Raw genomic sequence first — 18,205 nt, 5'->3', positions numbered from 1 at the left:
GCTGGCCACCAGAGCCGTCGCCCACGGCATGGAAATTTGGAGCAGTGACCCGGGGCTGTGTGTTTTGAGGGAATCCCTCACTGCTGATGAGAAATGAATTACTGGAGCTCCCCAGCTTCCCACGAGGACCAGCAGGTAGTGCTGGAATGCTGCTGCCAGTGACTCAGCACAGAAAGCAGCCACTAAATCTCTGGGAGTTGGTGATGGACGGGGCGGCCTGGCATGCTGCAGTCCATGGGGTCGCAAAGAGTCGGACACGATAGAGCAACTGAACTAAACTGAAGGCCACAGATGACGACGGCCTTCCCACACCTCTTTCCTCCACTCCTTCTGCTCCTAGCCCTTTCATGGCTGCAGTCTCTGCTTCCTTCATCCCTTCAACCCCAGTGAGGATCACAGTCATTTTGAGCTGGATGAGAACTACGAAGTCATCTAATACCTGCTCCCATTTTATAGAAGAGGAGTCTGAGGTGCAGGGAGGGGAGGTGGTCCCTCAGCCTTAAAGCCTGGCCCCTAGAGCTCCGTCCTCTGTGCCTCTCTGGCCTCACTTTTCTGACCTGCCATCTGTAGGTGGGGAAGTGGGAAAGATGATGCATGGCAGAATTCCCGTAAAGAAGAGTCCTGGAAGTTTTTAGAAAAAATGTGATATAGCTGTTAGGGTAGGAGGGTATGGAAGACAAGAACAATTGCAAAGCTTGAGGCTAGGAGAGAAAAGGGGGAAAGTTGGAGAAGGGAAGAGAGGGGAAGAAAGAGAAAGCGCTCTCTTCCAAAGAAAAGAATGGAGCCAGCAGAATGGGGTGGTGGGTAGTGGCTGTGGCTTCCACGTGTGTTCTTGTTGTCACTCTGTTGTGTCCAGTTCTTCACAACCCCATGGACTGCAGCACGCCGGCTTCCCTGTCCTTCACTATCTCCCAGAGTTTGCTCAAATCATGTCCGTTGAGTCAATGATGCCATCCAACCATCTCATCCTCTGTCGTCCCCTTCTTCTCCTGCCTTCAATCTTTCCCAGCATCAGGTTCTTTTTCAATGAGTCAGCTCTTTGCATCAGGTGGCCAAAGTATTAGTGCTTCAGCATCAGCATCAGTCCTTCCAATGAATGTTCAGGGTTTATTTCTTTTAGGATTGACTGGTTGGATCCCCTTGCTGTCCAAGGGACTCTCAGAGTCTTCTCCAACACCACAGCTCGAAAGCATCAATTCTTGGGTGCTCAGCCTTCTTTGTGGTCCAGCTCTCACATCTGTACATGACTACTGGAAAAACCACAGCTTTGACCATCTGGACCTTTGTCAACAAAGTGATGTCTCTGCTTTTTAACATGCTGTCTAGGTTTGTCATAGCTTTTTTTCCCTAGGAACAAGCATCTTTTAATTTCATGGCTGCAGTCACCATCACAGTGACTTTGGAACCCAGGAAAATAGTCTGTCAGTGTTTGCATTTTTTCCCCACCTGTTTGCCATGAAGTGATGGGACAGGATGCCATTGATCTTCGTTTTTTGAGTGTTGAGTTTTAAGCCAACTTCTTCACTCTCCTCTTTTACTTTCACCAAAAAGCTCTTTAGTTCCTCTTCACTTTCTGCCATTAAGGTGGTGTCATCTGCATATCTGAGATTATTGATATTTCTCCTGGCAGTCTTGATTCCAGCTTGTGATTCATCCAGCTGAGCATTTCTCATAATGTACTCTGCATAGAAGTTAAACACGCAGAGTGACAATATACAGCCTTGACGTACTCCTTTCCCAGCTTTGAACCAGTCCATTATTCCATGTCTGGTTCTAACTGTTGCTTCTTGACCTGCATATAGGTTTCTCAGGAGGCAAGTAAGGTGGTCTGGTATTCCCATTTCTTTAAGAATTTTCCAGTTTGCTGTGATAACACAGTCAAAGGCTTTAGTGTAATCAATGAACCAGAAGTAGATGTTTTTCTGGAATTCCTTTGCTTTCTCTATAATCTAACAAATGTTGGCAGTTTGATCTCTGGTTCCTCTGCCTTTTCTGAATCCAGCTTTAGCATCTGGAAGTTCTTGGTTCACGTACTATTGAAGCCTAGCTTGAAGGATTTTGAGCATTACCTTGCTAGCATGTGAAATGAGTGCAGTTGTGCAGTACTTTGAACATTCTTTGGCATTGCCTTTCTTTGGAATTGGAATAAAACACCTTTTCCAGTCATGCAGCCACTGCTGAGTTTTCCAAATTTGCTGTCATATTGAGTGCAGCTCTTTAACAACATCATCTTTTGGGATTCTAAGTAGTTCAGCCAGAATTCTATCACCTCCACGAGCTTTGTTCCTAGTAATGCTTCCTAAGGCCCACTTGACTTCACACTCCAGAATGTCTAGCTGTAGGTTAGTGATCACACCATCTTGATTATTTGGGTCATTAAGACCTTTTTGATACAGTTCTTCTGTGTATTCTTACTACCTCTTACTATCATCAGCTTCCGTTAGGTCCCATACCGTTTCTGTCCTTTATTGTTACCATCTTTGCATGAAACGTTCCCTTGGTATCTTTGGTTTTCTTGAAGAGATCTCTAGTCTTTTCCCATTCTGTTGTTTTCCTCTATTTCTTTTCATTGTTCACTTAGAAAGACTGTTCTCTCTCCTTGCTGTTCTTTGGAGCTCTGCATTCCTTTTCTCCTTTGCCTTTCACTTCTTGTCTCAGCCATTTGTAAGGCCTGACTTGTAGCTGCCTGCCAAGTCGCTTCAGTCGTGTCCGACTCTGTGTGACCCCATGGACTGCAGCCTACCAGGCTTCTCCGTCCATGGGATTCTCCAGGCAAGAACACTGGAGTGGGTTGCCATTTCCTTCTCCAATGCATGAAAGTGGAAAGTGAAAGTGAAGTCACTCAGTCGTGTCTGACTCTTAGCAACCCCATGTACTGCAGCCTACCAGGCTCCTCCATCCATGGGATTTTCCAGGCAACAGTACTGGAGTGGGGTGCCATTGCCTTCTCCTGACTTGTAGCAGTACTTACTAAAATTTCCTTTCATGTCTTCCCCATTGCATGTACACCTGGCAGCCGCCTCCTTGAACAAACTCTCCCTGTTGACAACCGTCTGTGTCTTTTTTCTTCTCATCTCTCTTCTATATGATGTAGATCAGTTTAGCCTCTTCACCCTCATTTTCTCATTATCCTGATTCCCTCCAACAGAGGCGAGTTAAGGAACTCACCCAACAAGCAAAACTCCTTCCTTTTCCTTTCTCCCCATCCAGTGCTGATTCTCAGTTTTCCTAACTGCACTGCAGCAAAGGAGGTAACAGAGTTGGCAAACCCAGACATCAACCCTGAGGGCCCAGGAGGAGGAAAAGGGAAAACCACAGTCGGTCAGAAGGGTGAACAAGGCTGGAATGTGTGTATAATACTTTGTAAGCACATTGCAAAAAGTAAACCCATTTGAGATTCTGAATTCAGTACTAGTAGATAAATGCTTGCTAAGACGGTTTAATATGGGATTTTCAAAAGCAAGATCTAGTCCTTCCAATGAATATTCGGTCCTTATACTTTTTCCCAGCAAGCTCACAGGTGTGTTCTGTCATTACTGAGTGAGACTTCTTAAGGTTTGCTTATGTCCAGATTCCTCAGTGCCCCGATAGGAGAAGCGGTGTTCTGATGGGCCTGGTTTTGCCTTCCCCAGTGGTGTGAGCAACATGACCAGTGCAGGCGCCTTCACCTGCCTGAGCTGCTCGTGGCCCCGCTGCACAGGCTGACTCGATACCCCTTGTTGCTGAAGAATATCTGGAAAAGGAGTACAGACTCTACGGAGAAAATCATGATCTACTCCATCAAGGAAAAGGTGGAAAAGGCAATCCGTAAGTCCCTGAGATGAGGGACCCAGAGCTCCAGTGTCAGCTTTAGTCAAAGAGTTGGGGGGCCCTGTGGCTCCTGGGAACCAGCTGGGCTTCCATCCTAGGAGGTAATTCCATTGGCTTGAGGTCACTGGCTCTCGGAAATGTGGATTTGACTTTGAGTTTGCAATGTAAATCAAACACACCCAAAACAATGGGCTCCACTCACATCCTGGCCAACCATGTGAGAACTCTTAACTCCTAAGGGGTCACGCAGGCCGTGGCTCCGTCTCCAAGGTTTTCAGATGTGAGTTCAGGCAGGAAAACTTCTACTTCCCAGATGATGAAGGCACTTTGTTTTTAATATCCATACTGAACCCATACACAAAGCAAATGGAAGTAAACAGCATGAAAAGCCTTTCCGGAGGATAAATTACCACCGTCATTTTTTTTTTTTAGGTCACTGAAATCGAGGGCCAATCTAAATATAATGCCAACTGCAATATTTAGAACTGAAATTAGGGGATAAAAGAGCAAGCCCTGTAATAATTTAAGTCTATTTGGGTAGCTATGTATAGTCAAATCCAAATAAAGAAATCCGTGATAGGTGTCCATAAAAGATTTCCTAGGGAGCATCAAAAAGGAACAATTCAAATTGATAATTACCAGCTGTACAGAAATGATATCTTTTTTCTTTCATATTTAAAATGACCACTCAATTAGGAGTTTTTTCCCTTTTTTAAAAGTTTTTGTTCAAATTCATTTTCTCTGCAAGAGGCTGATTTCAAATTAGTGAGTTTTTCTAAGGTGTTCAAACAGAAATAATGTTAAATGAACCTCCAGGGGTTCAGTGTCTGAATGATTTCTATGGATCTTGGTTAAATTTTATGCTGTAATGTCTCATACATTTAAAAATATATTGTATGTGTCTTGTCTTTTAGAGGATCTTGAAGGAAAAGTGAAGTGGCTTGACAATTTTCAGAAGTTCAGACATCTACAGGAGATTGTAGTGTGGCCTCCACTTTGGGATCGAGATAAAAGGTTTTTCATTCCAGAGGTACAAAAGGGGTCAGTTAGAACATACATCCCTTTCCAGAAGTTTGGCATTTGAGTGGAAGTACGCTAATCTTATTACATAGTCCCCAGCTGCCAACCCACCAGAATTATAAGTCTCGCAGATGTAAAGCCTTCATCCACATGGCATTGTGTGTGGTGGGGTGGCTGGTCTCATCACGCCGTTCCCAGGCTGGTCCTTCTTAGAGGTTTGCCCATTCTTCCCCAGCCACATGCCCACTTACTGGCATTTCCAAATGTCTCCAGCTTTGTAGACAGAGTTGCATTGCCCCAGCTCCTGGAACATGCTGTCTTCTAATCACTAACATCTCTTTGATCGTCTCTCTTGTTTTCCCAGTGCCTGAAACACATTTTTAAAGAACACATGGCAGAAAACATCCTGTCACCAACCAACAGACACCTTCTCTATGAAGGAAAGCTGACTCTTGCAGGTAAATAACTGCTTCCTTTACAAACCCAACATCCTTGCTACCTTGTAACTTGTCCAACTGTGGCTAATAGAAGGGTGGCAGGAATTGCATTTGCTTGTGGCCAAGGTGACAGCAGATGTGAATCAGAGAGCATCCTGTGGAGTCACACAGACTCCAGCTTGATCAGACCACAAGGTGACTCTAAATTGGGGTAACTGTGTATCTTATAAGACTGAAGTCCAAGTGAAGAGCTTAGCTCAAGATCTGGTGGTGGTGGTGGTTGCTAAGTCATGTCCAACTCTTGCGAACTCATGGACTGTAGCCTGCCAGGCTCCTCTGTCAATGGGATTTTCCAGGCAAGAATACTGGAGTGGGCTGCCATTTCCATCTTCAAGCTCAAGGTCTGGAATCTGGTAAACACTCGGCATCAGCTGTTCCCACCCTCACTGAGCTGGGCAGTCAGACTGTCAGTGTTGACTGAGAATCTGTTATGTAACACACTTTGTGCTGCACAGGATTGGAGGATAGAGACTCGCTATTCTGGATAAGTCTTTCCCTCGAGTTGAGAAGCTCCACCACAGTAAGCAGACCTGTGGTCTGAATCCGAAAGCAAGCCCAATGCTGGAGTACCCCGGAAGGGCTCCCTGTGGCCCGTGGGACTGGAGGGGGGACTCTGGCGAAGAATAGAAGGATGTTAGGTCAGTGGAAGGACATCCCGAATGAAAAGCACAGCATGAGAAAAGGCTTGGAGGCAGAGGCCGCCTGAACAAGGAGGCTCCCCCGTGGTTAGGAGGGTGTGCCCGAGCTGCCTGCCAGGCTCCCTTCCCAGCTCCACCTGGGGCCTTGGTCAGCAGTCTCCCCACACTGCAGTTTCCCTTCTTTGTTGTGAGGATTTCAGTGAGCTAATGGATGTTGGTAGCTCTTGAAAGAATAGTTGGTAGAGAGTCAGCGCTCAGTCAATATCATGATCAGAAAGGGCTGCCCAGCTGAAGTAAGATTTGCTTTCATTCATTGATTCATTGCTTCACAAAATCTCAATTGAGCACCCACAGTGTGTGAAGCCCTGAGGGATGTGGGATTGCATGTTTATAGCCGTCTGAGGTCTTGTCAGTACGGGGTTCTGGGCAGTAAGTCCTTATTCAGTACACATCTGTTGAGAACCTGGTCTGTTTTCAAGATAGTGTTAGATGTCAGCTTGGGACATAACCCCTGCCCACTCAGGAAGATAGACACGCCCAATGTTTCACAGCAAAGGAGTTTTGCGTGCATTTTCTCCTGCCAGTGAGTCATGCAGAGAAGTTACATTTAATCCCATATCACAGGACAAATATAGGGAAGTTCCATAACACATTCAGGGCACTTGGCAAGTTAATGGCCACATTCAGACCCAAGCCAACAGGCTGCCTCAGCCTAGCTGGCTTCCAGAATTTTAGCAACTGCCTTGGAAGCCACAGGGATCCAGCCAGGAAACTGCAGAGAGCAATAAGCCACTGAGTCCTCATGCAGGGACATAAGGTTAAAAATTGTTGAAGAATGAGCTCCAAAAAGCAGTGTGCAAAGTGGCTGGAGGAGACAAAGCAGAGAGACCAACCTGAAGGCTCCACAGCGAAGCAGGTGAGGTGAGAAGAGCCTGGGCCTTTGTTTTCCAACCATTCTCCACCTGCAGACGCCCCTGCCCCCACTTGCCTTTGAGGAGATAACAGTTTTACACCTTCTTTAATGTTATTTACAATTTCAGAAATAGCTATATCATTGTGACAAAGCCAAATCCAACCAAAACCTAAAGTAAGGAAGCGAAACACAGTTCTGTGTACAGTCTTATGACTTTCCCTCCAAAATTTAGCCTCTGCCTGGAATCATCAGAGATTTTATTTCACCTCCTCCCTGTGTCCACCAACTTCCCCAACACAGTGAGTTGCCTATCCTAAATGTTAGAAATGGGTGTGGATCAAAAAGGAAGAGCTGTGTAAATAGCAGTAACACCAGGCTCCTGCCTAACAGTATATGCAGTTGGTCAGGTTTCATCAGAGGGGGAGGTGTCATCATACCAAGTTTAAAGTCACTGGGACTTTGACTCAGAGCTGGCAGGGAAGTGTGGTGGGGGTAATAATATTAGAAGAAATAGGATATTGTTTTGAATGGGAAAAGCACTGGACCAAGAATTAGGGGCTTTAGCACCAACGGTGGGCTTTGGGGAAATTGTTTAAATTTCCTTAATCTCTTCTGTAAATGTTGGTGATGACGATGGTGGTAACAGTGATACGTACTACTAATACGTTTCAGAATTTCTTCTAGCCTTAAAAACTGTGGTGTTAAGATTAAATAAGTACATCTTCTCATTCCCAGAAGGTACAAGTTTTTATAACTTGAGAAGTTTAACCAGCTTCCCATTGGAATTCATGCCGGTACATAACCTTCACAAATGCACTACTCCCCACAGATTGGAGTTTCTAAATAGAAAAATGAGTGAAGTTCAGGCCAGTATGATGGCCGAGTAGCTAGCTGTGGCACCTAGAGAACATTGTTCATGCTGCTGCAGAACTGGGCGAGCCGGTGGTGCTGCTCCCTCCCCTAGCAGTGTGATGAAGCGAAGTGAAAGCCGCTCAGTCGCCTCCGATTCTTTGCAACCCCGTGGACTGTACAGTCCATGGAATTCTCCAGACCAGAGCACTGGAGTGGGTAGCCTTTCCCTTCTCCCAGGTGTCTTCCCAACCCAGGGATCGAACCCAGGTCTCTCACATTGCAGGCGGATTCTTTACCAGCTGAGCCACCAGGGAAGCCCAGCAATGCGATGAGAACCCCACAGTTCAGGCTCTGTGAGAGAAAGACCTAACCGAGTTAGAACCGCACAAGTTAGTAAGCCTCAGAACTGGTTGTGTGACCTATAGTTTCAGACTCCTGGGATAGTAAATATGAATACTCTAGTTTAGGCCTACAAAGTCCCTCTTTAGTCATCGTTTTTCATAATCCCATATTTACTTTAGCACTGTCAGTTCTTGAATTCATCTCAAATCTTGTCTGTGTTTATTATGTGTCTGCTTTTATTAAAGCTCTTAGAAGGCAAGATTCTGCCTTAATCATTGAAGCATCGTGGTGCTCAGTGTTTGTTGGCTGCTTGGAAATACATGCGCCAGCTTTCCTTGTAGCTGAATGTGACCACGTAACTAAATTCTGCCTGCATTCTAACTCATATCCCATTGGTCAGAATTTAGTCACTTGGAAATTTAGTCAGTTGCAAGGAAAGCTGGCGCATGTATTTGTTCACAAGTAAACATCTACCCACTAAAACTTGGAAATTTCATTACTACAAAATAAGAATTGTTTTTGAGGGACCACCGGCAGTCTTTTGCACAGCCCAGTTTGCCAAAAGGAGTTTCTAGTGGAGATGAAAAACACCTAAAAAATATTCAAGGATAATTCAAGATTGAATAAAATATCTAATTTCTCTTCTGGACAAATATAGGAAGTATCTTTCCTCTAAACTTAAAGAAGGGGAGTGTTAGATATTGTATCTATTAATTTAACCTTAGACATTGTATTTCCAGGGTATACAAGAAAGAACTTCTAGAATAATATAAGCAAACAAATAGAATGATAAAAAATATTTACTTGATTTTTCTTATATTTCCTTTAAGTGCTGTCACATCACGCTCTGAAAGGACTACCCTTTCCTCTAAAATCATTTAAATTTAACCATTTACTTTTCTAATTTCTAAGGGATAGAGTTAAATCCAGAAGGGGAGCGATCTCTCTAATATTTTTCCTTTCTACTGCTGTCCCCTTCTTAGGGAAAGGCAGAAAAGCCTATTTGCCTTTAGTTATCATCAAAAGTGAAATTAAGAAAAGGTTGTGAATATAAAGCTACATGAAGACTTTAAGCGTGTATAGACACATTGCAAAACTTGAGAAATGGTTTTAATGACTCTCTTAATCAGCTAGGGCTGCCATAACAAAATGCCACCGGCTGGGTGGCTTAAACAGGAGACGTTGATTTTTCACAGTGCTGGAGGCTGGAAGTCCAAGATCAAGTTGCCTGCTGATGTGGTTCCTGGTGGGCGCTCTCTTTCCAGCTTTCTCAGCGTCCATACGTGGCACAGAGAGTGCGCACGTGCCTTGGTGTGTCTTGGATGGCATTCACCCTGCCAGACCGGGGTCCTCCCTTAAGCCTTCATCTGACCTTAATTACTTCCTTATTCTGAGTACACAATGGAGGTTGGGGCTTCCACAAAGAATTGAGGGACTATGCAGTTCCACGGCAATGACAAAGTGCCTTTTCTCTGGTAATGTTTCCCTTTGCCAGTGACAGCCAGATGAGTCAGGAGGCAAAAATGCTGGTGTCCTGTTGATCGATAGATGTGTCCTAGGCTTAGCTGAAACCACTACAAATATCACCCAGGTTATCTTAGATCCACATGAAATGCATCACTAGTATCTTTAAAGTTGGAAGTGTGAGCTCACACCAGGTCTCTGCTTTAGGGAGAAATCAGCTCAGTTGTAATGCAATTTTCTGACCCACGTGATTGGAGCCCCCTGAGTCCTGAGCCTCCTGCACCCAGATTCCTGTTCTGTGTTGTTTTTCTAAAGCGTTTCTTTGATTTAAAAAGAAAAAAAAAAAACTTTTACTTACTATTTCCAGCCCCAATTTCATCTTCTTTCTCTCCTCAGAAAGCACAAGATTCCTAGATGTTTATCTGTTTCTCTTTGATGATTTCCTCTTGGTTACGAAAACTAAGCGCAACAAAAAGGTAAAAGTCTGTTGTTTCTAAATAAGTCTGTTGAATGAGTTTATAAAAATATTTCTGAATAAGTTGTTAAAAAGAGAAAAAATTGATGTACTTCAAATCGGACTTTATCCTCCACAAAATGGAGGCATTTAAAAATACTGGCTTTTTCCATCATAGAGGTCTAAACTGAAAAACATCAGTAACAAAAGCAAGCCCCATTTCATAAGGATGCCAAAGGGTGTGTGTAATTTTAGAATGACTCAAGCCCATATACTTTTGAGGTGAGTCCCAGAAGCCAGAGGACTTTATGCCTGGCCAGCCTCAACAAAAAAAATGAAGATCCTTTTGTCCACATCAGCCGTTTGCTCATCCACATTGTCCACCACAGTGAAAGCTGTCGGAGCAGGGCGCCTCTTGAAACCAAATGCTGCCCAATGCATTCTCGTTTGAAAGGGCACCTCCTTCCTGAGAAGGGATGATGCAGGGAGCTGCGTGTGGGAAGGGGCCCCGGTCTCTCAGAGTCGACCTGTAATTAAGAACTGCAGATGCCAAACAGATGTACAGTTGGCATCACAGGGGAAAAAAAGAGTCACCAAGGGCTAGAGCCACAAAATCTCTTCTAAGACTAGGGATTTTTCTCTTGAAGTATTAATTGTTAGTACTGTTGTTGCTACTCCCCATTAAGCCACAGGTCTCATGGTCCACCACTTTCCCGTTTCACAGTCTGTCCCCTGACTGATGCAAGTGCTTTCAGGAGGGGGCCTTTTCTGCAGCCCTTAGAGGTGGGAAGAGCTGCAGTTTCTCCTTGGCCACCAGAGATGCTTAATGTTCTAACCCACTCACTCTTTTACTCAGTAGCTAGCCTTACACAGATGTTAAGATCATGAGACTAGATCTCTCGGATATTTTAATATTCTAAGCTTCTAGATGGCATGTTGGTTTCTGTTGTTTGTTGTTGTAGTCAATAAGTCGTGTCCAACTCTTCTGAGACTCCATGGATTGTAGCCCACCAGGCTCCTCTGTCCCTGGGATTTCCCAAGCAAGAATACTGGAGTTGGGTTGCCATTTCCTTCTCCAGGGTATCTTCCTGACCTAGGGATCAAACCTGTGTCTCCTGCATTAGCAGGCAGATTCTTTACCGCTGAGCCACCAGGAAAGTGGCATGTTGGTTAGTTAAGCTAAATAATTTAAGGGCCTATATGCAATAAAAAAAGATGGGCTTCCCACTTGGCGCTAGTGGTAAAGAACCCGCCTGCCAGTGTAGGAGACATAAGAGACACAGGTTCAATCCCTGGGTCAGGAAGATCCCCTGGAGGAGGGCATGGCAACTCACTCCAGTGTTCTTGCCTGGAGAATCCTATGGACAGAGGAGCAGTCCACAGGGTCATAGAGAGTTGGATACAACTGAAATGACTTAGCTCACAAGCAATAAAATAGATACCCATTAATCAATCTGTGAATAGTAGATTGGTTGGGGAGGGAGTGGCTGTTGGAGATACTGAGAGTCAGTTTCAAAACTTGGATGACCTCCTGTTTTTAGCTGCCAGACTAGCATGTCTGAACAGGTCAAGCCCTGAAAAAAAATCTCTGTCCTCTTCCAAAACCTGACATTAAGCACAGCTTACCTTCTCTTTACATAATGGCACAGATCAGAGCCCTTGACTCATTACTGACCATGTTATAATATTCTGATTCCATGCTTCACAACTTGATTCTAAAATAAGGAATTTTACCTGTTTTAAATTCCCCTTTAAATTCTTCTGTCTGATAAAGCTGAGAATTTTATTGACTTCACAGGAGCAGAAATAACCACCCAGAGAAGACATCAGGTGTCATTTATTTTTTTTGGAAAAAGAAAGAATGTTGTATTTTAATTTCTCTTTGCTATTTAATGCACAAATTGCTGCATGTACATCACAATTTTTGACATCCTTTTTCTTTTAATTTAGCATATATATTCAAAACAATTTCAGCTATTTATAAATCATAGAGCATGGAATCTATTTATTTAGATTTTAGTGTAAGATCTCATAGAGTGGGCCCAGATGAGGCTCCTCTTTCTCATTCATTTAACTCAGTCCTACAGAGGGATACTGGAAATAAAGATCTTTCTGGTGATGTGATGGTGATTTAATGTTTCCAAGTTATGGAAGTGACCATTTATTTATTCAGGTGATTAAACTTGGGGCTCAGAAACACTGTGTTTTAAATCACTGTGTACTTTGGGAAATGCTTTCAAGATCCTAAAAGAGTAGTAAGCTGGATTTCAAACAATTGTTTTTAAAAATCAGTTTATTTAAGGATGTGCTGTAAGCATGTGTGTCAGTATTTATTTCCTATTTTTTGCCTTATTTTCCTCCTAAATTTCAGAAACTCGGAGGCTCAGACCCTGGTTTAATGTGCCCTTCACTCACTGCTGAGCTGCAAACAGTAATCAAAGAAGGTGGTTCATGTACAGTAATTGACCAGCCCATTCCACTAGACAGATTGGTTGTCAGAGGTCTCGATCCACTCCACGTGTCAGGTACATGTCTTACGTTCATCATTCAGCTCATCTCTGCCATCCCAGAGTTTTAGGTTGGCTTTTTTTGATAGCAGGACATGAATCCAATTTAAATCTTCAACAAAGATAATACTGAGTTTCTGTGTAGTTAAATATCACCCATTCTACAAGCTAGTTATGGAAAGAGTACTGGACTTGCTTCCAACACTTGGGTGACCCAGCTCTGCCCCTTGCTAACTGTGTGACCCTGTGTGCAAGGTATTGGGTTGGCCAAAAAGTTCATTCTGGCTTTTCTGTAAGATCTTATGGAAAAACCTCCAAACTTTCTGTCCAATTCAGTATGTAAATTTTCTAAGCCACAGATGTTGTTCAGTTGCTAAGTCATATCCAGCTCTTTGCAACTCGATGGATGCAGCATGGCAGGGTTCCCTGTCCTTCACTACTTCCTGGAGCTTGCTCAAACTCATGTCCATTGAGTTGGTGATGCCATCCAACCTTCTTATCCTCTGTTGCCCCCTTCTCCTCCTGCCGTCAGTCTTTCCCAGAATCAGGGTCTTTCCCAGTGAGTCAGCTCTTCACATCAGATGGCCAAAGTATTGGAGCTTCACTGTCAGTCCTTCCAATGAATATTCAGGGTTGATTTCCTTTAGGATTGACTGGTTTGATCTCCCTGCTGTCCAAGAGACTCTCAAGAGTCTTCTCTAGCACTCCAGTCCTACAAATCAAAATTCTTCGGCATTCAGCTTTCCTTATGGTCCAACTCTCACATCCGTACATGACTACTGGAAAAACCATAGCTTTGACTGTATGGACCTTTGTCAGCAAAGTGATGTCTGTGCTTTTTAATACACTGTCTAGGTTTGTCATAGCTTTCCTTCCAGGGAGCAAGTGTTTTAATTTGATGGTTGCAGTCACCAATCCACACTGATTTCTGAGCCCAAGAAAATAAAATCTGTCACTGTTTCCACTTTTTCCCCATCTGTTTGCCATGAAGTAATGGGACTGGATGCTGTGATCTTAGTTTTTTGAATATTGAGTTTTAAGCCAGCTTTTTCATTCTCCTCTTTCACCCTCATCAAGTATACATTAAATAAACAGGGTGTCAGTATACAGCCTTGTCATACTCCTTTCTTAAGTTTGAACCAGTCAGTTATTCCATGTCCAGTTCTAACTGTCGCTTCTTGACCTTCATAAAGGTTTCTCAGGGGAGAGGTAAGGTGGTCTGGTATTCCTATCTCTTAAAGAATTTTCCACTTGTTTGTTGTGGTCCATGCAGTCAAGGGCTTTAGTGTAGTCAATGAAGTAGATGTTTTTCTGGAAATCCCTTGCTTTCTCTATGATCCAACGAATATTGGCAATTTGATCTCTAGTTCCTCTGCCTTTTCTCAACCCAGCTTGTACATCTAGAAGTTTCTCAGTTCACATACTGCTAAAGCCTAGTTTGAAAGATTTTGAGCATAATTTTGCTAGTGTGTGAAATGAGGGCAATTGTAGGGTAGTTTGAACATTCTTTGGTATTGCCCTTCTTTGGCATTGGAATGAAAACTGACCTTTTCCAGTCCTGTGGCCACTGCTGAGTTTTCCAAATTTGCTGTCATGTTGAGTGCAGCACTTTAACAGCATCATCTTTTAGGATTTTTAATAGCTCAGCTGGAATTCCATCACCTCCACTAGCTTTGTTCATAATTCATCTTGATAAAATCAAAATAATATCTTCCCAGTTGGTTGTCATGAGAATTAAATAATGCAGGTAAAGCACTCAATAAATGATGACTGTTATTAGGTCTGTTAATCATTTTAGTACCAATGCTGTTGTTAAAGCGCTGGTAAACCAAGACACGCTAGGAAAGCCTAAGATATTTTACTGCAATTGCGCTCTAGAAAAATACCAGAAATAAGCATATAAATATGTGTATGTACATACATACACACGTGTATAGATCAGAAATATATATTTTTGTTTTTCAAGCATTTCCTGAGAACCAGGCACTCCGTAAGTGCCTTGGAGTCACAAAGATGGAGTCCTCAGAACAATGAAAGGACAGTACATCCTGTCAGGAAAGCCCTGGGTCTCTGAGGGACTTGAAGACATCTTGGCTGACTTAGTACTGAGTAGGGGGCAGCAGTGTTCGAAAGGAAGCAGGCCTCTTTCTGCCTTGGGTACAGGCTCATAGGAGACCAGCCAAGACAGCAGGAGGAGAGTGCCTTCCTGCCCCAGGAGCAGAGGAGAACAGGGAGGACGGTGCAAGCCCTGTAGCACCCAGCGCAGCAGCCCTGGGCTAGCTGGTCCCTAGTCATCAGCAGGGAACCAGCCTATACATGGCACAGCAACACTGCACCGTGAAGACACCAGCGGTAATAATAATAGCCACACTGTACATCAGTATCTTATGTAACTAGGTTGCATATTTGAATGTTTAAATCCTGAATGTATCCAAACTCTCCCCAAGAGCAGCCTGGCTCCAGTGGGGTGGGAGGAACCTGCATCCCAACTAGAGCCTTCTGCTTCCCTCCTCTGTTTTACTTAGGAGAAATAGAAGCTTTGCTGAAAAACAACTAGGCAGGCCTTAAGGCCTCTTAGATTGGAGGCCAAAATCTGCATAAACCAGAGAGCTTTCCTGAGCAAGCTTAGAAAGGGGCATCTCAGAGGGACACAGCCTTCTTACTAGAGTGGCCATAGTTAGAAGATTCTGCTGGGATTTACGGATGTGAGCGGAGGAAGGCGTGTGATCCCCCAGCAGGAGAGGGAAGCAGCTTGGGCTCAGGTCAGCCACAGCCCCGCCAGACAGCTGGACTCTGTGGGAAACCTGGCATCCCAGGATTCCCTTGGGGGATGCATGTGTTTTCTTTTGTATTCCTTTTTCTTTCTTTTTTAAATAAAATCAATACCTTTTTAAAACCATACTTCACCATGTTTTGTTACTTTTTAATTTGTCACTATCATTTCATTTTTGTTTTTAAATATTAACATTGGTCATTATTTTACCTGTTCAGATACAGTGTCTGAGTCAGAAGAGCTGTAGGGTGAAACAGAATAAAGTCTGAAAAAAAAAAGTATTGTGCTTTGAAGTGACAGAAACCTAGTTTCACATCCTGGCTATATCATTCACAAGCTGTGTGACCTTAGAAAAATACACCTAATCTGTGTCCTCATTTGGCATTAGTTGACTTTTTTTTTTTAATTGAAGTATAGTGAATTTACAGTGTTCCAGGTATACAGCAGTGATTCCATTTTATACACACACACACATTTTTTTTCAGATTCTTTTCCATTATAGGTTATTACAAGGTGCCGAAGAGTATAGTTCCCTGTGCTGTGTAGTTGGTCCTTGTTGTTTATGTCTTTTTAATTTTATTTCTCTTTGGCTGTGCTGGGTCTTTGCTGTTGCATGGGCTTTTCTCTAGCTGCAGCAGGTGAGGGCTACTCTCTAATTGCAGTGTGCAGGCTCCTCATTGCAGCGGCTTCTATTGCAGAGCACAGGCTCTAGGGCAACCAGCTTCGGTAGGTTGCAGTATGCGGGCTCTGTGGTTGCAGCTCCTGGACTGTAGGGCACAGGCTCAATAGTGGCACTCAGGCTTAGTTGCCCCGCAGCATGTGTGGTCTTCCTGGATCAGGGATCAAACCATCGAACCCGTGTCTACTGCATTGGCAGGTGGATTCTTTACCACTGAGCCACCAGGGAAGGCCTCTTTATCTGTTTTATATGTTGATATAGTGGGGCTTCCCAGGTGGCACAATGGTAAAGAATTCACCTGTCAATGCAGGAGACACAAGAGATGCAGGTTCAATCCCTGGGTCGCAAAGATCCCCTGGAGGAGGAAATGGCAACCCACTCCAGTATTCTTGCCGCGAAAATTCCATGGACAGAGGAGCCTGGCAGGCTACAGTTCGTGGGGTTGCAAAGAGTCAGACACGATGTTGATATAGTAGTGTGTATCTGTTAATCTCAAATTCCTAATATATCCCTCCCTTACCTTTCCCCTTGATAATTAAGATTTTTTTTTTCTATTTCTGAGTGTGTTTTGTAAATAAGCTCATTTGTATCCTTTTAGATTCCATAAGAAATATTGTATTTGTCTTTCTCTGTTAAGATGTCACTATACGTATCTCTAGGTCCATCCACGTTGCTGTAAATGGCACTGTTCTTTTTTATGGCTGAGTAATATTCCATTGTGTGTGTATGTGTGTGTGTGTGTGTGTGTGTGTGTATTCATCTGTTGATGGACATTTAGGTTGTTTCCATGTCTTGGCTACTAGAATAGTGCTGCTATGAACATTGGGATGCATGTAACATTTCAATTTTTAGTTTTTGTCTTTTCTAGATATATACCCAGAAATAGGATTGCTGGGTCATAGGGTAATTTTTAGTTTTTTAAAGAACTATTTTCCATAGTGGATGCAGCAGTTTACATTCCCATCAGTAGTGGGAGGGAGCTCCCATTTCTCTACACCCTCTCCAGCATTTATTGTTTGTAGACTTTCTGATGATGGACATTCTGCCCTATGTGAGGTGGCACCTCATAGTAGCTAAGATCTGTGTTTCTCTAATAACGAGTGATGTTGAGCATCTTGCCGTGTGCCCTAGGCCATCTGTATGTCTCCTTTGGAGAAATGCCTGTTTAGGTCTTCTGCCCTTTTTTTATTAGGTTATTTGCTTTTTTGACGCTGAGTTGTGTAAGTTGTTTGTTTTGGAAATCAATCCCTTATTAGCGGCATCATTTGCAAATATTCCCTCCTGTTTTGTAGGTTGTCTTTTTGTTTATGGTTTCCTTTGCTCTGCAAAAGCTTTTAAATTTAATTAGGTCCCATTTGTTTATTTTTGCTTTTGTTCCCATTACTCTAGGAGATAAATCCAAAGAAATATTGCTATTTTTGTCAAAGAGTATCCCACTTATGTTTTCCTCTAGGAGTTTTATAGTATCCAGTCTTACTTTTAAGTCTTTAATCCATTTTGAGGTTCTGTTTTTTTTGGTCTGTATATGGTGTTAGGTAGTGGTCTAATTTCATTCTTTTACACCTGGCTGTCCAGTTTTCCCAGCTCGTTTATTGGAGAGATTGTCTTTTCTCCATTATATATTTTTGCCTCTTTTGCTGCAGATTAATTGACCATAGGTGCATGGGTTGATTTCTGGGCTTTCTGTCCTTTCATTGATCTGTGCGTCTGTTTTGTGCTGGAACCATACGTACTCTTTTGGTCACTGCAGTATAGTCTGGGGTCGGGGAGCACTGAGTCCTCCAGCACCAAAGTGGTTCTTTCTCAAGATTGTTTTGGTGATTCGGGGTAAGTTGACCTATCTTATAAAGTCAATGTGTGGTTTAAATGACAATAAGGAAAAAATACATAGCACTGTGCCTAGTGATAGTAAGTGCTTAATAAATGATGTCAGCTATTGTTAATTATATTAGAACATCAGGGAGAAAAGAGCTACTCCTTTTTTTATTATCACCTTATTTTATCTTATAAGCCTCACCATCCCAGGTACTTTTGCTTGTGAAATCTTTAGTAGTCATATTACAAAACCAAACAGATGAGGGATACCTTAAATAACTGAGAACTACAGATACAATTGTGAGAAAAATGGATTCTGAAATCCAGCCAAGAACAACCACCTGATCTTTAAAGCCTCACTTGCTGCAGGGAATTTATAAGGAGAAAAATCAGGCAGTTAAACAAACACAGCCAGATCTTTTTTCCAGAAAGTCATTTTAA

At 43.1% G+C, this 18,205-nt stretch overlaps 1 protein-coding gene across 5 annotated transcripts in view; it reads left to right on the top strand.

The window, feature by feature from the left end:
- The window catches only part of PLEKHG7 (pleckstrin homology and RhoGEF domain containing G7), a 79,995-nt gene that overhangs the window by 57,636 nt on the left and 4,154 nt on the right, over window positions 1–18,205 (top strand). For all 5 annotated transcript variants that reach the window (XM_044941836.1, XM_044941835.1, XM_044941834.1 and 2 more), the window contains 5 exons: window positions 3,633–3,807; window positions 4,725–4,840; window positions 5,195–5,288; window positions 9,933–10,012; window positions 12,362–12,515. In XM_044941836.1, coding sequence (XP_044797771.1) covers window positions 3,633–3,807; window positions 4,725–4,840; window positions 5,195–5,288; window positions 9,933–10,012; window positions 12,362–12,515 — 619 coding nt within the window. The remainder of the gene's footprint in view (window positions 1–3,632; window positions 3,808–4,724; window positions 4,841–5,194; window positions 5,289–9,932; window positions 10,013–12,361; window positions 12,516–18,205) is intronic.

Source organism: Bubalus bubalis, chromosome 4, assembly GCF_019923935.1.
Source record: "Bubalus bubalis isolate 160015118507 breed Murrah chromosome 4, NDDB_SH_1, whole genome shotgun sequence".
Taxonomy (NCBI): domain Eukaryota; kingdom Metazoa; phylum Chordata; class Mammalia; order Artiodactyla; family Bovidae; genus Bubalus; species Bubalus bubalis.
The sequence above is the reverse complement of the archived record's forward strand: the minus strand, read 5'-3'. Positions and strand labels throughout refer to the sequence as shown.